General features: G+C 35.4%; 2 protein-coding genes and 1 long non-coding RNA gene across 3 annotated transcripts in view; 1 reads left to right on the plus strand and 2 right to left on the minus strand.

Moving 5' to 3' along the window:
* CYP51A1 (cytochrome P450 family 51 subfamily A member 1) overlaps positions 1-15321 on the minus strand; it is a 55618-nt gene extending 40297 nt beyond the window's left edge. The window contains exon 1 of the mRNA XM_060632443.3: positions 15051-15321. The gene's annotated coding sequence lies outside the window, so the exon portion shown is untranslated. The remainder of the gene's footprint in view (positions 1-15050) is intronic.
* LOC144615630 (uncharacterized) overlaps positions 1-24490 on the plus strand; it is a 51689-nt gene that overhangs the window by 19497 nt on the left and 7702 nt on the right. The gene's annotated exons all lie outside the window — the stretch shown is intronic.
* LRRD1 (leucine rich repeats and death domain containing 1) lies at positions 581-23668 on the minus strand. Its single transcript, XM_078435093.2, is given in 7 exon segments — positions 581-850; positions 1495-1647; positions 3910-4063; positions 17760-18048; positions 21556-22165; positions 22167-23442; positions 23445-23668. Coding segments are annotated over 7 exon segments (2808 nt in total). The 5' UTR covers positions 23584-23668; the 3' UTR covers positions 581-663.

Raw genomic sequence — 24490 nt, forward strand, 5'->3', positions numbered from 1 at the left:
CATTACATAAAAAAGAATTTAAAAATTTTTTTTCTAATGTTTATTTATGAGAGAGAAGAGAGAGAGACAGAGTGCAAGTGGGAGAGGGGCAGAGAGAGAGAGAGAGACATAGAATCTGAAGCAGGCTCCAGGCCTGATGGCAGGGCTCAAACCCACAAACCATGAGATCATGACCTGAGCTAAAGTCCGGCACTTATCTGTCTGAGCCAACCAGGTGCCCCTATAACAAAGAATTTTTAAGTGGAATTATTTCTTTTTAAAAATCATTACCAAGGCATGTGGGTGGCTCAGTTAAGCGTCCAACTCTTGATTTTGGCTCAGATCATGATCTCACAATTTGTGGGATTGAGCCCCATGCTGGGCTCTTACTGACAGCACAGAGCCTGCTTGAGATTCTCTCTCTCCCTGTCTCTTTGCCCCTCCCCCGCTCTTTCTCAAAATAAACAAAATTTTTTTACTATTATCATAATTCCAGGGCAACATGACAAATACACAAACCAGTGTCTGTGATATTTTATTATCACAGTGATTAAAGTGAGAGCCATAAATTATCATTATCTCTTAGGAATGCATGAAAAGAGACATGACATGCAATTCTCTTTTATCCGGTTTCAATTATGTAAGTACATTATAAATTTTCAGTTTTTATTATGAGTACACTGTTCAGAATTTAATTGCACCTGTAAAAACTTTTAAAGCTGTTATTTTGTCCATAATTTCATATGCTCCTATCATCATTAGTGCCTGAGTTAGTTGGTCTGTTAAAGCAGCTGTAGTTAGTGACAGGTTGTTACTTTCTGTTCTCCACCTATTAAGTGCTTGGCGGACTCTCTCACTTAATGAAACAGTGCTGAAAATTTTAAAGATAATATTATTTTAATGACCAATTAAGAACATTGTTTTAAGTTACTTCAATATTACTCCCCTACATTTTCAAACCAATTTACCTGATTGAAGTGAGGATTAAATTAATTGATGAAGAAAGTTTATATAAAATTTAGCACAGAGCTTGGCAAATAGTAAATGAACGTTAGCCCCATGCCAACCTTCATTTCCTGGTAGGAAATCAATTCAATTAACATTCAGTTCTAAGAGAGATTTACTCAAGATCTCAAAACAATAATTGTGGGTTATTTATTCTCAGGCAGTGTATTACTGCTATAGTACTACATGCTTAATAATTTAATCGCATGACACTCTCTTAGTTAAATGTATCTATTTTACCAGTGGAGAAACTGAAGCACCTGTAAGTTAAGGGACTTATACAAGGTCACAAAACTCGTTGCGATTTAAAGCCAAGAAGTTTGCCTTGAGAGCCCTTACTCTTAACTACTCTACTCACATGATTCGCAAATACATAGTAAACTAAAATCAGAGTCTTTTACAGCAAATTAGAATTCATGTTAATATGACTGTTTCAAAACCTTATAATATCAATATGATATAAATCAACATGAGAATAAGCTTATACCACATATTGTCACTCATACATACCTCTTTGTAGGCATATCTGTTTCTGAGATTGCCAGGCTTAGTTTTTGACACAAAAAATTAAAATTTGTTTCAGTGATATTTTTGGCAACTATGTTGAAGATCTTCTCTAGGATTTTCTCTGCATTTGAACATAAAAGAAAATATAAGCCATCTCTTTTGAAAAATATACTCTACTTTGGGTTAATATTAAATCTGGGTTCCTTATTCTGTGCTCCTATCAAATGTCAATGTCAAGTAAAATTGAAAAGAAGATGCAGACCTAATTTACAAACTGAAATTTGAATCATTTGTTCTATTTTTTCTAAAATCTGAATAACCTACAACATAAAATGGCCATTTAAAAGTATATTATAAGTAACCTCAAAGTGATTTTGAAACCCTTTCTTTAATCCTTTCACGGTTTGAAATGAATTTAACTCTTTCCTTTGATTCTGGCTTCTTAATGGGCTTCTTCATGTACCATAATGTACCACATCTACTACAGATATAGTGTGTATATGTATATTTTATATTCAAATGATTTATTTAATGAATGCTAGCTTAGATGTAAGTAGAGAGTTTTTAGGTTTTTTTTTTTTTTTTTTAAGCTTCTAACTATCTTGGACTAGATTTATTTTGTTGACTAAGGTACTTTGGGAAGTTTCAAGAACTATCAATCTCCCACCCCTCTATAATCATCTCAATCCCTCAGGCTAGATTGTATGCTAATGCTATAAATGAAAATCCAATATCCTAAGCAAAATCATAAGGAAGAAACCCCATGTTCTTTGTTAATTGGGGAATAAATACATTTCTCATGACAATTTCCTCTCTACTGTCCCTGGGTGCCTGCAGTATGAAGGCCCCTTGAACATAGAAAGGAAAGGGGCACCTGAGTGGCTCAGGCAGGTAAGTGTCCAACTTGGGCTCAGGTCATGATCTCATGGTGGTTTGTGAGTTCAAGCCCCGTGTTGGGCTCTGTGCTGACAGCTCAGAGCCTGGAGCCTGCTTTAGATTCTGTGACTCCCTCTCTCTGCCCCTCACCTGCTCGCACTCTGTCTCTCTCTCTCTCTCTCTCTCTCTCTCTCTCTCAAATATAAACATTAATTTTTTTTAAAAGGAGACAAATGACTAGGGTTCTCTCATTTTTGCTGACTTTGATCTGTTGCCATTTCCCATTGCACTTTCCCCATTGAGGATAGAATGACATGAGTCCTCCCTCCTTGGGAACTTGAGTAACAGAATTTTAGCAGGGAAGTTCAATTGTGTAACTATACAGCCCTTCTCTAAAGTACTGTATTCCTAACAGGAATACTTTATGGATCCTTGGAAACTTCTAAAATTTATTTTATAGAAATAGTTACCACAAAATATTCCTTTTTAATGAAAATAATTAGGAGAAACAACTTGCTTAGCAAGTTAGAAAAAACAGCTACTGTGACTTTTAATTTTATCTCTTAGGTTCCTTCCATCAGTGAGGCCCAAATCTTGCAAAAACTTCTGACTGGTAGTGATGCATATGGATGTATATTGTGGCTTAAAGATACTGTATATTTTTAGTGACCCTACCACTAGATTATGAGATTATGCTGATGCAAGCTTCTGATTACACAGACAGGGAACATAGTAGAATGATTTGGGTGGAGAGTTTTGTATATTCCCTTTCCCCAAATCTGGATCAGTACTTATTAAATTGATTTAATACTTCTTAAGTACTGCGTTGAATTGGAGGACCAAAATCTGAATCCAGTCTAAGGACTGGCTATAAGAAACAAAGTCAGAGTCCTAGCAAAAAGCTTAGTTGTTGGGAATCTAGCCCCAAGGAAAAAATTGGACAGTGAAACTTCCATCCCAGAGGCTTGGAGAAACCAGTCTCCATCTGGTCCAGTGGAAAGACACTTAAAGAAAATGGACCTTCTGTGTGAAATAATCAGGGACAACCAAAGGAATGCTTAAGGACAAAGAATGAAGACTACCCACAGACTGCAGATAGGTGATCATAGTGGGCCAAAACCTGATTGGTTTCAATGGAAAGATGGAAGGACTTTCTTCAAGGCCAGATGAGAGTTTTAGAGCAACTATTTATGGTGATACAGATCGAAACCAGTGAATAAATTTTTGTGTGGAATATCTAAGTTTGGCCACAACCATAATGAAAAACCTGTTGAAGGGCATTGAGGCCAACAGGTGGAAAGCAGCCCAACCCTCCACTTGGGTTTGCCTGTTTTCAATGGTTTAGTTTGTGTGGACACAGATTAAATAATATGAATTATCAAAATAAATTCCTAACCTTCAGAAAAGGGAAGATAATGAATATTTTCATGCCTATGCCAGATTGAAAACCTCTAATGAAAGCAAACTATTTTCTAATTTATAGATTATACTAGAAAATGACATGTAAACTAGTCAATCACTCACTTATCACTTACTTATCACTTATCTGCCCTCTCTAGATAGTGTGCATTCGTATAGAGTTGTTTTCCTTTACAGATTTCCATTGGAGGTCTTAGCAAAGTGTTATCATCAAAATTTATCTCCTTCAGTGAAAAAAGGTTGTGTATACCCCTAGGCAGATATGTCAGATTATTTCCTAGTAGAAAAAAATTATAATTGAATTATACCTTTCTGTATAAAGAAAAATATGAAGATAAACAACTACTTATGGAGCATTTACTGTGTCTCACTGGCACAGTACCAGAGGACCCTCACAGTGCTGGCAGATGTAAATTCTTACTGAAGTCCACTTGCTAGGCATGAAAAGGAGGATGTATAGAAACTGAGCTGTGGTTCCATTCTCTCAGAGGATGGAAAAATAAGTTAAGAGGCTGTCCTCTTATAGTACGGGAAAGGATTTTACAGAGTAAGTGTGATGGTAATTTTTTAAGGATAATTAGATTGTTTAGAATAATTTCAGATTTACAGCAAGTTGCAGAAATTGTAGAGAATTCTTGAATATAGATTCCTCATCCAGATTTAGTTTCCCCTAATGTCATCATCTCACATTATCATATTATATTTGTCAAAACTAGGAAACTAACATTGGCACATTACTATTAAACTTCAGACAGTTTTGGATTTCATTAGTTTTTCTATCGGTGTCCTTTTTCTGTTCCAAAATCCATGCCAGGATAACACATTGCATATAGTTATGTCTTCTTAGTCTCCTCTGGTCTGAGACAGTTTCTCAGTCTTTCCTTGTTTTTCATGATCTTGACAGTTTGAATAGTACCGACTAGGTATTTTGTAGAATATTCCTTAGTTTGAATTTACCTGATATATTTTCTCATGATAACACTTGGGTTATGGGGTTTTTTGGAAAGAATGCCACAGAAGTGAAGAACTCTCATCACATCACAGCAAAGGTACCTAATACCTGTATGACATCACTAGCGATGTTAAGCTTGATCCCACAGCTAAATTAGTGTCTTGCCAGGTTTCTCCAATATAATGTTTTCATTCTTTTCTTGTCCATACTCTATTTTTTTGGAACTGAGTTCCAAACTAAGCTAAGTCTAGTCCACCATCAAGGAGTGCGAATTAAACTCTAATTCCCTAAATATGTTTTCAACATCACCTTACTCAATATAAACTGAACATAAAAAGTAAAATTGTGGTAACTGACAAGGTAAGAATTTGTAATCATTTAAAGAGGAACTGGCCTAAAGTTTGCCTTTATTTATACATTTATAGTTATATTATTTATAGTCATAAATAAAGAAACCTGTTCCTTTTAATGAAGAAGGGCATTCAGAAACCAAGATCTGGGGGCACCTGGGTAGCTCAGTTGGTTGAGCATCCAACTCTTGATTTTGGCTCAGATTGTGATTTCATGGTTGTGGGATAGCTGTGCACTGGGCATGGAGCCTGCTTGAGATTCTCTCTCCCTCTCACTCTGTCCCTCACTCCCTTGCTTGTGCATGCTCTCACTTTCTCTCTCAAAAAAAAAGAAAGAAACCAAGATCTGGAGATCTGGATACTAGTTTTGCTCATTGCTTTTGGGAATGGGTATGTGCAGATAGATGTACAAATACATACCTACATATGTATATGGGGTTTTATAAACATTGTAAGCCCATAATTATAAAATATAATGTTTATGCATATGTATAATAAATATAAGTCACAACATATAGTATTTAGGGTTTGACTTTAATTTAGCATAATACATTAGAGATTTATTGGTGTCTATTGACATACCAATAGTTTGTTCCTTTTTATTAATGAGAAGTATTCCATTATATGGATGTGATAATTTATCCATCCACTAAATAAGTGATGTTTAGAATGATTCCACTTGTTGGCAATAATGAATAAAACCACTCTATATATTTGTACTCAGTTTTTTATTGAATCTAAATTTCATTTCACTTAAAAGTGTAGTTGGAGTGTGATTGATGGGTTGTATGGTAAATATACATATAACTTTATAAGAAATTATGAAACCGTTTTCTAGAGTGTGTACCCTTTTGCATTCCTACCATCAGTGTATCAGAGTTCCAGGTGTAGTTCTTGGTACTGTCAGATTTTAATTTTAGTTATTCTAATACAAAGATCTCATTGTAGATTTAATTCATATTTCTCTCATACTAATGATATCATTATATTTTCTTATGCTTATTTGCCATTCATATACATTCTTTGTAAAGTGTTCACAATTTATGCCAATTTTTCTTTTTTTTCAAGTTATTATTTAAATTCCAGTTAGTTAACATACAGTATAATATTAATTTCAGGTGTGGAATTTAGTGGCTCATCACTACAAGTGCCCTCCTTAACCCATCACCCACTTAACCCATCCCTCACTCATCTCCCCTCTAGTAACCTTCAGTTTATTCTCTATAGTTAAGAGTCTGTTTCCTGGTTTACCTCTTTTCCCCGCTATGTTCATCTACTTTGTTTTTTAAATTCCACATATGAGTGAAGTCACATGGGATTTGTCTTTCTTAGACTTATTTCACTTAGCATAATACTCTCTAGATCCATCCATGTTGCTGCAGATGGCAAGATTTCTTTCTTTTTTATGGCTGAGTAATATTCCATTGTATATATGTCCCATATCTCCTTTATCCATTCATCAGTTGATGGAAATTTTGGTTCTTTCTGTAACTTGTATGCCAATTTTTATTGAGTTAACTGCTCAGTGTTGACTTTTGACAATTATTTTTTATATATTCAGCAAATATTTTCTTCCAGTCTGTGGCTTTTCTTTTCATTCTTTTAACAACACTTTTTGAAGAGCAGAGGTTTCTAATTTTGATGAAGTTCAATTTATTAATTTTTTAAGGATTGTGATTTTGGTGTTATATCTAAGAAATCTTTGCCAAGGTTACAAAGATTTTCTTCTATGTTTTTATCTAGCAGTTTTATAGGTTTAGCTTTTACATTTAGATCTGTGATTCATTTTGAGTTGATTTTCTTATATGGTATGTGGTGTGGATCAAAGTTTTATTATTGTTGCAGTTTATCTTGTTTTTTGGCTTCTGGTCATCTAGTTGCTCCAGCACCATTTGTTGAAAATACCATCTTCTCTGTTGAATTACATGTGCATATTTGTCAAAAATCAATTGACCATATATGCATGGGTCTATTTCTAGCCTATGTATTGTGTTCTACTGATCTATGTCTGTTATTTTGCCAAGACTACACTTTACTACCATAGCCTTTCATAAGGCTTAAAATCAGGTTTCAGGAGTCCTTCAACTTTGTTCCTTTTTCAAAATAATCCTAAAATTTGTATGAATTACAAAAGACCCCAAATAACCAAAGCAATCTTGAAAAATAAAAATACAGCTGGATGTATCACAATTCCAGACTGCAAGATATATTACAAAGCTGTAGTAATCAAAACAGTATGGTACTGACCCAAAAATAGATACATAGATCAACAGAATAGAATAAAAAACCCAGAAATGAACCCACAATTATATGGCCAATTAATTTTTGACAAAGCAGGAAAGAATATTAAATTGGCAAAAGAATGTCTCTTCTACAAATGGTGTTGGGAAAACTGGACAGCAACATGCAAAAGAATGAAACTGGACCACTTTCTTACACTATACACAAAAATAAATTTAAAATGGAATAAACACCTAAATGTGAGACCTGAAACCATAAAAATCCTACAAGAGAACACAGGCAGTAACTTATTTGACATCAACTGTAGCAACTTCTTTCTAGATATGTCTCCTAAGGCCAAGGAAACAAAAACAAAAAGAAACTATTGGGACTTCATCAAAATAAAAAGCTTCTGCACAGTGAAGGAAACCATCAGCAAAACGAAAAGGCAACCTATGGAATGGGAGAAGATATTTGCAAATGACATATCTGATAGTTAATATTCAAAATATATAAAGAACCTAGGAAACTCAACACCCCAAAAATTAATAATCCATTTTAAAAATGGGCAGAAAACATGAATAGACATTTCTCCAAAGAAGACATACAGATGACAAACTGACACGTGAAAAGATGCTCAACATCACTGATCATCAGGAAAATGCAAATCAAAACTACAATGAGATATCCCCTCACACCTGTCAGAATGGCTAAAATCAACAACACAAGAAACAACAGGTACTGGCAAAGATGTGGAGAAAGGGGAACCTTGTGCACTATTGGTGGGAATGCAAATTGCTGCAGCCACTCTGGAAAACAGCATGGAGGTTCCTCAAAAAGTTAAACATAGAACCTTATGATCCAGCAATTGCACTACTAGATATTTACCCAAAGAGTAAAAAAATATTAATTCAAAGGGATACATGCATCCCAATGCTTACAGAAGCATGATCAACAATAGCCAAATTATGGAAACAACCCAAATTTCCATCGACTGTTGAATAAAGAAGATGTGATACATGTAATACAATGGACTATTACTCAGCCATAAAAAGAATGAAATCTTGCCCTTTGCAATGACATGGATGGAGCTAGAGAGTATTACGGTAAGTTAAGTAAGTCAGTCGGAGAAACTGACTTCACTCATACGTGGAATTTAAGAAACAAAACAAAAGGGGAAAAAAGAGAGAGAAAGGCAAACCAAGAAACAAATTCTTAAATATAGAGAACAAACTGATGGTTACCAGAAAGGAGGTAGGTAGGGGGGTGTGTTAAATACGTGATGGGGATTAAGGAGTGCACTTGTAATGAACACCAGGTGATGTACGGAAGTGTTAAATCACTATATTCTACACCTAAAACTAATATTACATTTTATGTTAACTAAGTGGAAAATAGTATGAGATTGGCATAGGTTCAACATATAGACAAATGGAATAGAATTCAGAGTCCAGAAATAAATCCATATATTATGGCCAATTAATTTTTTCTCTAATTTATTTATTTTTTATAATTTACATCCAAGTTCATTAGCACATGGTGCAACAATGATTTTAGGAGTAGATTCCTTAAGCCCCTTACCCATTTAGACCATCCCCCCTCCCACAACCCCTCCAGCAACCCTCTGTTCTTTATATTTAAGTCTGTTATGTTTTTTCCCTCTCCCTGTTTTTATATTATCTTTGCTCCCCTTCCCTTATGTTCATATGTTTTGTATCATAAAGTCCTCATATGAGTGAAGTCATATGATATTCATCTTTCTTTGACTGACTAATTTCGCTTAGCATATGCCCTCTAGTTCCATCCACGTAGTTGCAAATGGCAAGATTTCATTCTTTTTGATCGCCGTGTAATACTCCAGTGTGTGAGTGTGTGAGTGTGTGTGTGTGTGTGTGTGTGTGTGTGTGTGTGTGTGTGTTTATACCACATCTTCTTTATCCATTCAACCATCGATGGATATTTGGGCTCTTTCCATACTTCGGTTATTGTTGATAGTGCTACTATAAACATTGGGGTGCATGTGTTCCTTTGAAACAGCATACCTGTATTCCTTGGGTAAATACCTAGTAGTGCAACTGCTGGGTCATATGGTAGCTATATTTTTAATTTTTTGAGGAACCTCCATACTGTTTTCCAGAGTTGGCCAATTAATTTTTAACAAGGGTACTCAGATCATGCAAAGGGGAAAAATAATCTTCAAAAAATGGTGCTAGAATAACTACAAATCCACATGCAAAAGAATCATAGTGGATCTCTTACCTCACACCAAATATAAAAATTAACTCAAAATGAATTAATAACTTAAAGAGATGTTTTTATTTTATTTTTGAGAGAGAGAGAAAGAGAGACAGAGCATGAGCGGGGGGGGGGGGGTGCAGAGAGAGGGGGAGACACAGAATGTGAAGTGGGCTCCAGGCTCTGAGCTGTCAGCACAGAGCCCGACGCAGGGCTCGAACTCATGGAGTGTGAGATCATGACCTGAGCTGAAGTTGGACACTCAACCAACTAAGCCACCCAGGCGCCCCAAACATAGGGAAAAATCCTAGTGATCTTGGATTTTGCTAATAGATTTTTAGTTATGACACCAAAAACATAAGCAACAAAAAGAAAGACTAGATGATTGGAGTTCATGAAAATTTAAAACTTTTATGTATCAAAGGACATTATCCAGAATGAAAAGGCAGTCTATAGAAAGGAAGTAATTAATTGTAAAACATATCTGATAAGGATCTAGTATTCAGAATATATAAGGGGCTCTTTCAACTCAGCAACAAAATAACCCAATTAAAAACCAATTTAAAAATGGGCCACGGACTTGAATAGACATTTCTCCAAAAAGATATGCTTATGGCCAACAAGCACCTAAAAAATATGCTAAACATCATTAGTCATTAGGGAAATTTCAATCAAAACCATTTCACATTCATTAGCATAACTGTAATCCAAAACTTGTAAAACAACAGATATTGACAAGGATATGGGGAAACTGCACTTGTTGTACATTGCTGGTGTGACTGTAAAATGGTTCTACCTCTGTGGAAAACAATTTGACAGTTCCTCAAAAAATTATACAAAATTACCATATGACACAGGAATTCTATCTCTAGGAATATGCCCAAAGAATTGAAAACATACTGAAATAAACACATGTGTGAACATGTTCATAGCAGCATTATTCACAATAGCCACAAGATGAAAGCAGCCCAAATGTCCATCAGACGATGAATGGATCATCAAACTGTAGTATATACATACAGTGTAATACTATTCAGCCATAATAGGAACTACTCATACAAGCTACAACATGGATGAAACTTGAAAACATTAAGTGAAAGAAGTCAATCCAGAAAAGTCATATATTATGCAATTCCATTTGTATGACACATCCATAATATTAGGCATCTTCATAGAGGTGTCCTGCACATTGATGGTAACAAGAGGGAGAGGAGAGGGAGAACAGAGAGTAACTGTTTAATAATGAGTAAAAGCTTCCTTTGGGGTTGATGAAATGTTTGGAACCAGATAGAGGGAGTGGTACATTGTAGTACTTTGTTAATGTGCTAAATGACACCAAAAATGTTCACTCTAAAATTGTTAATTTTATGTTGTGTGAATTTCACCTAAATTATAATAAAAAACACACTTAGGCACAACATAGTCAAACTGCTGAAAACCAAAGATGAGAACATCTTGAAAGCAACTAAACAAGAATAGTTCAACAAGAAGACAGAAAAAGAGTTAACAGAGGAGAGAAACAGAAAACAAGTGGTGAAATGGCTGATCTAAATCCAACTATACCAATAATTACATTAAATGTTCATTGACTGAATCCTCCAGTTAAAGGTAGGGATTGCCAGAAAGGATGAAAATCAAGGCCCAACTACATTTTGTCTACAAGGGATGTACTTTATTTTTTAATACTTAGCTAATCAGTTATTATTTTACTTAGAGAGGAGCAGAGAGATGAGAGAGAATCCCAAGAAGGCTCCATGCTGTCAACACAGAACCAGATATGGGGCTTCATCTCATGACTTGAGCCAGAATCAAGAGTTAGAGGCTTAACCAACTGAGCTATCCAGGTGCCTGAAAGGGATATACTTTAAATATAAAGACACAGATATGTTGAAAGTAAATTGATAGTAAAGATATACCATGTGAACAGTAAGGTTAACAAAACTGGAGTGGCTATCTTAATATTAGATAAAATACCCTTCAAGATAAAGATTATTACTGGAGATAAAGAGGGACATTTGGGGATTTCAGATGATAAAAAATTTATTAGAATTGAAAGTCATAATAATCATGTATGTGCATTTTCTTATAACAGTTCTTCAAAATACATGAAAAAAGTTGACAATGAAAGCAACAAATACACAATTACACAACCATAGTTTTGGATTTTAACACTATTTTCTAAAGCATAACAAGATAATATACCAGTAAAGACAGAAGATTCCAACAAAACTATCAACCATCTGGACTTAATATGATATTCATAAAACACTGTAGCTAACATTTCAGAGTATATTTTTTAAAGAGTGTATAGTGTGTGATTGCACTATTGATGGGAATGTAAACTGGTGCAGCCACTCTGGAGAACAGTATGGAGGCTCCTCAAAAAATTAAAAATAGAATTACCCTATGACCCAGCAATTGCACTAAGTAGGTATTTTCCCAAAGGATACAAAAATATAGATTTTAAGGGGTACATGTACCCCAGTTCTTATAGCAACATTATCAACAATAATCAACAATAGTCAATAAATGGATAAAGAAGAGGTGGTATATATATACAATGGAATATTACTAAGCCATCAAAAAGAACGAAATCCTGCCATTTACAATCATGTGTTTGGAGCTAGAATGTATTATGCTAAGCAAAATAAGGCAATCAGAGAAGGACAAATCCCATATGATTTCACTCATATATGGAGTTTAAGAAATGAAGCAGATGAACATATGGGAAGGGGGGGATGGAGAGGAGAGAGGAAAACAAACCACAAGAGACTCATAAAATAGAAAACAAACTGAGGGTTGATGGAAGGAGGTGGGTGAGAGATGAGCTAGATAGGTAATGGGTAGGAAGGAGGGCACTTGTTGTGATGAGCATTGGGTGTTGAATGTAATTGATGAATCACTGAATTCTACTCCTGAAACCAATATTACACTGTTTGTTGACTAAAATTTGTATTAAAAAAAAGGGTGTATGGTGTGTTTATCAAGGTAGCCTATATGCTGAGCCATAAAGCTAGTCCAAATAAATTTAAAAGGATTAAAATCAGTTTTTTATCTGACCACAAGAAAAGAATTGCTTTTCTGCTAAATGTTTATCAACAGCAGAATATGAATAGCACTGAGAGTGAATTGTCCACAGCCACCCAGAGTAACATGAGTGAATTTCACAAACATAATGTTGAGTGAAAGAACCCAGGTATAAAAGAGTATATACTTCATGACTTCATTTAAGGCCCACTATTGGAAATCATGATAGTGTTTACCCTTGGTTGAGAGAAAGGGGAAAAGTGGCTGGAATGGCATAAGAAAGGGTTTCTGGGAATGTCTTGTCTCTTGATCGAGGTTCTGAAATATGGGTTTGTTCAGTGTGTGAAAGTTCATTGAGCTGTATACTTAAAATATGTACTTTTAAAAAATTGAATTATAATTGACATATAACATTTTAGTTGCAGATGTATAACATGATGATTCAACATTTGTATATTGTAAAATGGTCAACATAATAAGTCTAGTTAACATCCATCACAACACATAGTTACAGGGTGCCTGGGGGACTCAGACGGTTGAGTGTCCAACTTCTCAGGTCTTGAGGTTCATGAGTTTGAGCCCCACATTGGGCTTGCTGCTGTAAATGCAGAACCTGCTTTGGATCATCAGTCCCCCGCCCCCCACCTCTCTCTCTGCCCTTCCCTCGCTTGCCCTCTCTCTCTCAAAAATAAATAAGCATTTAAAAAAACACATAGTTACAAATTCGCAATGAAAATTTTTAGGATCTATTCTTTTAACAACTTTTAAATATACCAAAAATATTAACTATAGTCACCATGCTGTACATTACATCTCAGGACTTACTTATTTTGTAACTGAAAGTTTGTACCTTTTGTTACCCTTTATCCATTTTACCCAGCTCCACCTGTGGCAACCATCAATCTGTTCTCCTTATCTATGAGTTCAGTTTTTAGATTCCACATGTAAGTAAAATCATACAGTATTTGTCTTTGTCTAGCTTATTTCACTTAACAAAATGTCCTCCAGGTCCATCTATGTAGTTGCAAATGGCAAAATTTCCTTCTTTTTATGGTTGAATAATACTCCATTGTGTGTGTGTGTGTGTGTGTGTGTGTGTGTGTACATGCCACATTTTCTTCATCCATCCATCCATTGATGGACACTTAAGTAAATAACGCTGCAATGAACATGAGGTGCACATATCTTTTTGAGTTACTGTTTTCTTTTCCTTCAGATAAATACCCAGAAATAGAATTGCTGGATTATATGGTAGCTCTACTTTTAATTTTAATCTCTTGAGACAGTATGTACTCTTTTTGTTATGTATATTATACTTTAATAAAAATGTTTTTAAATACGGGCAGCAACAAAGTGAGAGAGAGAGGCTATAAAGGTAGGAGTCCTTTCAGAGGCTGTTACATTAGTACGTGTAAGCAATTGTGCTATGTAAAATATTTAACAACTGGGGTGCCTGGGTGGCTCAGTCGGTTGAGCATCCAACTCCGGCTCAGGTCATGATCTCATGGTTTACGAGTTCGAGCCCCGCGTTGGGCTCTGTGCTGACAGCTCAGAGCCTGGAGCCTGCTTCAGATTCTGTGTCTCCCTCTCTCTCTGCCCCACCCCCATTCATACTCTGTCTCTCTCCCTCAAAAATAAACATTAAAAGGTATATTTTAAAAGGTATATTTAAAAATTTAACAACTTATTTGGCACAAGCACTGACCCATCAGAACAGACGCCAGCTGTAAACAACAGATAGAACAGTACTAGCTTAACTAGCTGTCTTACAGGTAGGAGAAGATGCAAACCTGCAGGGTAGAATTATCAAGGCCTGTAGAGAGAACTGTAAGGCAAGATAACTGTCCTTCTCCATGAGGACAACCACAGGCAGTTTACATGCCAATCTACTTCCTTTCATTTGTTATTTTGGCTTCTTGGAGAGAGGCTCCAACATCTGTTTAAAACCTATATTGCATCAGTTTTTGTGCTTAGTAGTTAACCGTTTAATCCTCACAAATCAAAGATATCATTTCCATTTACAGATTAGGAAACAGAAGGTTAACATTAAAAAAAATTTCCTGTTGAAAGATGGAGCTAGAATTCTAAGGTCTGTTCCACTCCAAAGCCCATGCTATGAGCCCATGCTATAAGCCCATGCTATAAATCCCTTTCATTGGTATATTACCTCACATCTGTGAAACTATTTTCATAAGTTTTATCTAATTATATTCCCACAAGTCTGTGAACAAGCAGAAGTTATAGCTTTCCCATCTTGCTGATGGTTCATAAGGGTTATCTTCCTAAATTTGCTAGTTTGTGACAGAGACGATTATTTCACAAGAGTATATGAACATCTTTTGCTTGAATAATGCTTTCACAGTATGCTACCTGCTTTCAAAGTCTCATTCAGTCTGTAAACAAATCTATAGCATGGATATTCCGGTTAGCTTCATTTTATAAATAGAGGAAACAGAGTAAATGACAAGACTCGAACTCACCCCTTCTAAGTTCAAACTTGGCAATAAAAGCTGGTGACTTGTAGCATGCCAGTTGCTTAGCGACTGTCACTTAGCTCCAAACCTACTTCTTTGCATTTCTTGACAGTTTTTCTTTTACTGTCACCCTGGCAACACTCGAACTCCATCAGCAACACGAACTGAAGTTTGTACTTGTCCCAACCCTCACAGAACTAGCGCTAGCGCGCGCGCAGTCTCTCCCACGCACCCGCGCACTCTCTTCTTCCTCTCTCTCCCTCCCTCTCTCTCTCTCTCTCTCTCCCTCCCCTCCCCCCCCCCGCCCCCACCAACCTGAAGTGGCCAGAAGCTGAAACTCCTGCAGCAAGCTAAAACTCCCTCACTGTGAGATCATGACCTCCGCAGGTGCCGCTCCTGCACCGTGAGATCATGACCTCCGCAGGTGCCACTACCCGCCAATCAGTACTGCAGCCGCCAATCAGTACTGACTGCAACGCAGGTCATGATCTCACAATTCAGGAGTTTTTTTTTGGGGGGGGGGGGCAAGAGAGAGACCCCTTCCTTCAAGCTTCTGAGTGTTCATAATTCTGTCTTTTCTACTTTATTCTCTTACCCATAGGGTGGTTATTGCTTCCTGCCATTGCTACTTTACCATGAACTTTGAATTCTCTTTCACTCTTTCACTTCTGTAGTTAACAACATGTATATATACTTAGTTATTAAGTTGTGATTTCTGTCTCCTGGTTGGATCCTGACATATATTTTTCTAATTCTCATGTGGACCAGCAGAGAACAGGCAACACTTGCAGAAAAGTCTTTGATCTTCCCATTCTGTCTTGATTCAGTACCAGAAAGCCTCCAGAGAATTATGCTTCTGATGCGTCGTTGTATTTTCCAGTGGGTCAGAGGGCTCTTGTCAGCCTCTGATTTTTTTGTGTACAAATAGTAGTTGAGTGGAGTGTATCCTGCCCTTGGACAAACTAGGTAACCTTAAAATATAGAAAAACTTGGCCAAAACACAAAGGTTGAGCAAAAAAATTCAGTTGCCAGACTGAGTTTTTACAACTCACTTCAAGTTGTTGCAAAATTAGTAAAATGACTGATATGTACCCGCACAGCCAGCTTACTGGGAGTTTGGGAGGTTCAGGAGAAAAATGTCAGTTCCGTTATATCTAAGTACTGATGCATTACTGTACCTTTTACTGTGTTACTAGGACAATTGACCAAAAAAGATGACGTTTGTTGTTTTATTCTGAAAATCCTCTAAATCTAAGAAGATGCAGGACTCTGGTTGTAAACACTACTTGCAACTGAAAGATAAAATTTCATAAATACAGTGGTTCATGTGCTTAGCTGGTACAACCACTGGAGATCAATTTGCCCAAATCTGGTAAAGTTGAAGATGTGCATACCTTCTGATGCAGCAATTCTACTTATAGCTATATGCACTAAAGAAACTCAAGCAGAGGTACACAAGGAACATGTACAGGATGTTTATAGTAGCAAACACATTGGAAACAACCTAACTGTCTACCAACCAGGTAATAGATTGTTATTTAATCGTATAATTGAATATCATGTAGGATTTAAAGTGAATGAAATAAGTCTATGTATATATTAATATGGATTAATTTTAGAAATATGACAAATGAAAAAAGCAAATTTTAGAGTAGTAAATCACTATCATATAGCATGATAAGATTTAGTAAAATTTAAAAACTCAAAATAGTATTACTTGTTTATGGTTATATATATGTATGAAAATATGGAAGGAAAAAAGATACGTACCAATTTCAGTATAGTGGTTACTTCTAGTTTGGGTAGAAGGACAAAAGAAATTTCAACTCCATTATTTTATTTCTTAACAATTAAAAAATATATCGAGTAAATATCACAAAAATGTTAACATTCCTTATATCTGGGAGTAGGTACCTAGGTATTTATTATTTTCTGTAAGTTTTTCATAATAAATTTTCTGAAAGTATTTCATAATAAAAATTATTTTTTTAAGTTTATTTATTTATTTTGAGAAAGAGAGTACGAGTGGGGAAGGGCAGAGAGAGAGGGAGAGAGAATCCCAAGCAGGCTTCATGCTGTCAGCCTGGAGCCCAACGTGGGGCTCAAATCCCATGAACCATGAGATCATGACATGAGCCAAAATCAAGAGTTGGACACTTAAGTCACTGAGCTACCCAAGCACCACCATAATAAAAATTATTAAGAAAAATACCAATCTGGTATTTATTGTGCTTTGGAAAATCGTTTCTGATACCTTTAGAGTGAGTGATTTACTTTTTTGTTGTTATTTAATGATTTACTTTGTAGAAGACTATAAGGTATCTGAGTATTGTAGTGTACAGGGGTAGGATTAGGGGAGCCAGAAAGGAAAATACAGAAAATGCTGACCTAAGGTTGTGTAGGTAAGTTTGTGTAGAGGGAGAGATGAGGTCAGGTTCAGAAAGGGAAGAAATACTGAATGACTGGGTATAGACAGAGAGGACAGAAAAGAAATGAGAATATGTTCAAGGTGCCCAGTTTGGTTATAACGTCTTTCAGGAAAGCAACAGGACCTTATGCTGTGCTCTTATTTTCTGTACCTCGGATGTGCATTTCCTTCCAATGAGCGCTTAATGCATTATGTTGACTGCTGTTCTGTCTGGTCAGCAAAGTTTGCAACCTAGACACGAATACTCTACTTACTGATTATGCTTATTGATTACGCTTTACACTCGCCACTGAAATTTAGTTGCTGGAGATCATGTAAACATAGAAAAAATGGTGGCAGATAACGTATTTGATTGTTGTATGCATTTAAACTAACCAAACTTCTCAATTCCCCTATATTTCTTGGAATCTCTCTGATTACATTATTTGAGATATCACTAAAATCCACAATATATTTTGTGGCATCCAAGTGCCTCCCCGGTCTGACCAATTCTACCCATTCAACCCTATGGCTTATTAACCCACTTTCCTCACTCTCCCAGAACTTGATGTCCCTTACTATCCCTTTCTTCCCTCCCTAAAGTCTTTACCAACTTTTCTGTACCACATTTTATCTCTTTATTCCTGTTCTCATCAGCAGTGCTTTTTAAAGTCCCTTGGTGCATTTTCCTAGGATTTTTAAATGACATAATATACATTTTATACTTTTTGTGTACACATTCCCAATCATGATATATTTTGAGTAAATGCTCAGTAAACCCCTTTAGAATGGACTCACACAGGTTGGCAGTATAGCCTCAAAAAAGCGTTGCAAAATAACAGGAATTAAGATACCCTAGTATGGTGTAGAAGAAATACATGTATTCAGAGAAAATATGGCCATCACAAATGGCTTTTGAAACAAAAGAAGTTCTACAAGTGAACAAAAGAATTTTGAATTGAGAAATAACCAAACAAGGTAAATACTGAATATTGTGCTCAGTGTTCTTCCATATATAAAAGAAGCATAAAAAACAGTCCCTAACTTAAAGGGGATTAAAATTTAGTTCAGGAAACAAAATACACACATATGAAACCATCAGAAAAGAGTATTAAATGATAGGTAATCCAGTGCCAAAATAAAGGGTACAATAACAGATATGTGGAAGTTTAGAGAATGTATATCAGTACAAATCAAAGAACTAAAGGAAATCTTCATGTAGCAGATAGGACTTGAATGTCCCCTTAAGAATGAATAGGATTGAGGGCACCTGGGTGGCTCAGTTGGTTAAGCATCTACCTTTTGGTTTCAGCTCACGTCATAATCTCACACCACGTGGGATAAATAAATACATATTTTTTTTAAAAAAAAGAATGAGTAGGATTGAGTAGAAGTCACAGGACACTTAAGGCAAGACAAATACCATGCATAAAAATGGGCCAGAGAGAAGGTGAACAGTAAATACAGGTGATAGGAAGCAGAGGAAGGTATGTTTGGAGAAAGAAGATGGAACTGGGCCATGGCAGGCCTTAAGAGTTGACCCTAGGAGGTAGGAGTCAGGTCAAGACAGGTGGGTAGGTTCATAATTTGACTTTCCTTCAGGCAAATATTCTTTTTCGCTATTTGCTCAACATTTATTAGATGAAGTACCTAAGAACTGTGTGCTAGTAGATCCACTATGAAAGGAAGACTCCTGTTGGGCATCCTTCACTTAGCAAAATAAAAGCCCTCTGATGAACCTGAACTTATATTCTTTAAAATGACTGTTTAGTGACCAAAGTGCTTTGATAGAGCTGGACTATTATCTAGAGCAAGATTTCCCAAAGTCTGTCCTTAAAAACACTAGTCCTGTGAACTGCTCCTTAAAAATAAGTGGGTGGGGTGGGGTAGCGGGGAGAGGGATTATAAATTAATCCTTTAGGCACTTCACTTTCACCTCAAGTGGGTTATCAAAGTGATATTTCCAATTATATATATATTTTGAAAAGAGTTCTTATAAATCATTTTTCCATCTGGTGATTTTTCTTTTTTAAAGGGTATCCAGCTTTATTTTACATGGTTGCCTACTCTTTCTTTCTTTCTTTTTCTCTCTCTTTTTTTTAAAGGAAGCTCTATGCCCATTGTGGGACTGGAACTCACAGCCCAAGATCAAGAGTCATATGCTCTATTGACTGAGCCAGCCAGGCACCCCATCTGGTGATCTTTGAAGTGATGGTGTAATAACGTTGCCCTTGGCAACCACTCGCCACAAGTAGGCTATAGGTATGCAGTCTGGATTCCTGAGAATAGTACTCTGTAATTTTGTCAGTAAAGAAGTCTGATAGCTTTGACAAGTCCTGATGAAAGAAGACTGAATCAAAGAGAATACTCAGGAGGCTCCTGGAGTAGTCTAGACATGAAGTAAGTGATAACCATGGACCAGTTGGAGACAGTGACACTGGAAAATGAAGAAGTTGATCCAAGAGACTTTTCAGAGGAACAAATGAGACGATTTTGGTGTAAGTTTCAGTATAACTAGTGATGGAAAGGGAAGAAAGTTGATTTCATGATTTCTAGATTTAGTAGGTCTGAAGAAAGCAGCATTACAGACAGAAATGGAGTTGTGAAGAGAGTTACATTGGAAAGAAAGAGGAGTTTGATTTTGAAGTCATGTTGAGTTTGAGACAATAGAAGAACAGGGAATTTCCAGGGAAACTGAGAACTGTGGGATTAAAGTAGTAGTGGAGATCAGTTCCAGTTATGCAGATTTGAGGGTCATGTGCATGGTGTGGTGAGGTCTGGGATGAAGTTAATAAAAAAGAGGAGATTAAGGACACAACCTTGTAGATCTGCACAGTAAAATACAGGAGGAGAAAGTGAGAGGATTATAAATCAGACAAGGAATTAGTTGATGATTATAATGCAGAACCAAAAAGTGCCTGTTAGTGCAATAACAACTTTTGAAACACATGCATCGTCTTTCACTCCAGCTACTTAAGCAACTATTCCCTGGAGTAGCCTTTCTGGAAATGTATTATATAGCAGGTGTTAGGTTTAAAAGGGGTAAGTAAGTTTGGGAAATGTGAGTTAAATAGAGACAAACCAATTTCTTTAGTGCAGGACTCTACAGAGCTTTTAATACACTAACGTTCATTGTGATTCTTTAAGAGAAGAAACCAGTGCTTCTTAAAGCTATGTAATCACAGGAACCCCTCTCCCCGCTACCCCACCCCACCCACTTATTTTTAAGGAGCAGTTCACAGGACTAGTGTTTTTAAGGACAGACTTTGGGAAATCTTGCTCTAGATAATAGTCCAGCTCTATCAAAGCACTTTAATTTGACTGATGGTCAAATTAAACTTAGCCAGATAATAGCTGGGTACTTTTTGTTAGTTTACTAAGATCTTAATATAAATCAACATTGTTTGATTTTTTTAAGTATTTCCATAAAATTCATTCTTATGTTCAAGTAAAATGCTAAACTATAAGAACATTTATTCCATTTATCTAGCAGTTCTTTAGGAAAAGTTCCCTAAGGAAATAAAATATGAAGAAGGTTTTTTTTATGAAGAAGTTCATCATAGCCTTATATATGATGAAAAATTATAATATCTCTAAATACTTAATAACAGATGATTAGTTACATAAATCATGTATTGTCTCTAACAATTCATTACTGGGAAGATTTGTTATATTATGTGGAAATGCTTACATTAAGTGAAAATAGAAGAAACTAAAATTGAGTGTAGAAACTTTTTATAATTGCTTATATAAACCATATACATAAAAAAAAAACACTAAAAGTAAGGTGTATCAACATATGACCAGTGACCCATAGTTATATTTACAATAGTATCCTTCTGGAATGATTTTTTTTTTTTTACTTTTCTCAATTTTTCCAAATTTTCTGTAATGTGTTTATATTATAATCCATGGCTTTAAAACTCCTTTTTATAATTAAACTGAAATAAAAAGAAATCTATAAAATTGACAGCTTTAGTTACTTAGAATTTCATTTTAATGAAATATTTTTCTATGAATCTTTCATGTTGAGAAATATATTTTTAAGACATGTTTGGGGTTTAAAAGAAAAAAGCCTATTTAAAACAAATAAAATATTCCAGCTAATTTTAAAACATACACACATACACTACAGTTTAGATTCTTATCCCCTCCAATGCCAACTTCTCTCCAAGGCCAAAAATATAAGTTTCTTGCCTTTCTTCCATTTATCTGATTTATATTCAGCTCTTCCAGTGATTGAAGTTGGCACAGCTCAATAGGAAAATATACAAATTGATTGCTTGAGATGTTTAATTTCTGGATTCTTTTTAGGTTACAGATATCTGAAGGGATATTCTGTATTTGGTTTGTTGAAAGATCAAATACTTGCAAATTTTCTAAGGTACATACTTCTATAGGAAAAGCTTCAAATTTATTACAGCATAAAATCAGAACACAGAGTGATACCATATTGGAAATAAATGGTGGAATTTTCCTTATTTGGTTTTTACCAAGATCTAGATATTCAAGATTAATAAGAGAACATAAATACTCAGAAAATATGAGGAGTTTATTTTTATTTAACTCTAAATGAAGCAATTGTTTAATGAAAGATACATCCACAGGTATTTCTGAAATATAATTTCCATTAAAATTCAAATAATAAAGAGAATCTAAGGCACACAAACCTACTGGAAAATACATTATTCTGTTATAACACAATTCAACTTGTTATTTTTCTACAATTTTTTACTTCAGTGGGAACATCTGTGATTGCATTTCCTGAAAATTCTAGACTGAACATACTATTAAGATGTGAGATATTTTCAGGTATTTTCGTTATATTATTTCTGTTTACATGGAGTTTTCTTAAATTTTTTAGCTTATGGATGTTCTTAGGAAGTTCTGTTAATTTGTTATTACTAAGACTAAGGCATTCCAACATTACACAGTGGGAAATTTTCTCTGGTATTTCTTTTAATAAATTTTTATCAAGTATTAGAATTCTGAGTTCCTTAAAGTTCTCAGTTTTCTGTGAAATAACTTCCAGTTTATTATCAGTTAGTTGGATTTCTTTCATTTTGAGCAATTGAAAAATCTCCACAGCCAAAAAAGTAAGTTGATTATGATCCAGTAAAAGTTTTTCTGAATGTTTAAGCTCCCTAATTTCTTTTGGCAAACTGCTTATCAGGTTTCCAGTAAGGTTTAGTGAAATTAACTTTGGAAGGAAGCACAGAGCTTTAGGAAATATTGTTAACTGATTATATTCCAGATTGAGAACCGTCAAGTTTTTCAAACTAGACAGAATGTCTGGTATATGTCTTAAGTTATTTTTAGCCAAACTTAAAATTTCTAAGTTTCCAAGACTTTCTAACCCAGAAGGAAAATTCTCAATATAATTGTTATTAAAAAAGAGTTGCCTGATATTCCCAACCTGTGATATTTCTTTAGGTATATGTGATATTTGATTATGACTGACATTTAATATCCTTAAATTATGAAGTAACTGAATTTCAGATAGAAATGATGATAACCCATTTCCTTGCAAGGATAGAATTTCAAGTCCTAGCAGATCACCTGTCTCTGCCCCTTTAAAACTTTTGATCTAGGTCTCATCCAAATATAGATATTTTACATATTTGATTTTTAAGATGTCCTTAGGGAATTCTTGTAAACCCTTGGCCTTGAGGTTAACTGTAAAGTTATCTGATCCTAAGCCAATTCCTTTCTGATTTTCCTCAGAGAGTTGTGCACTGTTTTTTTCTAATGTTTCATGAGATAAGCCAGTGAAAGCCTGATTTTCAGCAACCATCTCAGTCATTGATAATGGTGGACTTTGTGAAGTAGCACTTTTTGACTGAAAGGTGTCATATAGAGTGATTGTTTCAGAAAATTGAAGAGTTTTCCTTTGTTCTTCATTTCTCTTAGATTTATTTTTGGGGGACAATGCTGATGTATCATCATATATACCTAATTTATCATTTCTAAGATGTGTTTCACAAATCTGGAAGGTTTCCCATCACAAACTTCTTCTAATGAATTTGATGTTTCTTTAATAAATTCAGGCTCTTCTGACCATGATCCAGATTCTTTCCTACGTTGACTAGTGATATCTTCTAGCTCTTCTGAAGTACCCTCCTTTTCAGACATCTTATTTGCTGGTATGTTTTATACCAAAACAAGACTGTAACTCAATTTTAATTTTAATGTTAAATTTCTCCTTTGAACCTACAAAACAAATGTGGATGTTAAAAGAAGAGATATAATAAAGCTATCAAAATTACAAATTAATTTTAAAATAATTCGTATTCCATAATGAATAATTTAATAGATATAAAATAATACATTTATACCTAATAAGTTAATTTTACATATGATTGCTTGTTAAAAAAATAGTTTATTGATTACATGCATGTATCACATGATACTTTTGAAATCACATTAAAATTATAGAAAGGAAAGGCATCTGGGTTGTTCAGTCGAGCACCCAACTTTGGCTCAGGTCATGATCCCACGGTTTATGAGTTGGAGCCCGGCGTCAGGCTCTCCACTGTCAGCGCAGAGCCTCCTTCAAATCCTCTGACCCCCAATCTCTCTGCCCCTCCCCAGCTCCCACGCACCCTCCCCCTCTCAAAAATAAACATTTGGGGCACCTGTCTAGCTCAGTTAAGCTTCGACTTGGCTCAGGTCATGACCTTGCAGTTGGTGGGTTCAAGCCCTGCATAGGGCTCTCTGCTGTCAGCGGAGAGCCTGTTTCAGATTCTCTGTCCCTCTCTCTCTCTCTCTCTGCCTCTCCCCCTCTCATGTTCTTTCTCAAAAATAAATAAACATTTTTAAAATTTTTTGATGAATTAACATTTAAAATTTTTTTAAAGATTTCTCTTTCTAAAAAATTATAGAAAGGAATAAAAAAAGTCAAAGAAAATGAGAAAAGAGATGTGAAGGAATGAAAAGAGTTTAGCAAATTTTTGGAAGATGGAACACCAGACCTCCCTGACGTGCACAGAGTGCCATTTGCATTGTGGACATTATGGGTTTATATATGGTACTGAAGTGT

The sequence above is a fragment of the Panthera onca genome, chromosome A2, assembly GCF_046562875.1.
Source record: "Panthera onca isolate mPanOnc1 chromosome A2, mPanOnc1 haplotype 2, whole genome shotgun sequence".
In the NCBI taxonomy this organism is placed as follows: domain Eukaryota; kingdom Metazoa; phylum Chordata; class Mammalia; order Carnivora; family Felidae; genus Panthera; species Panthera onca.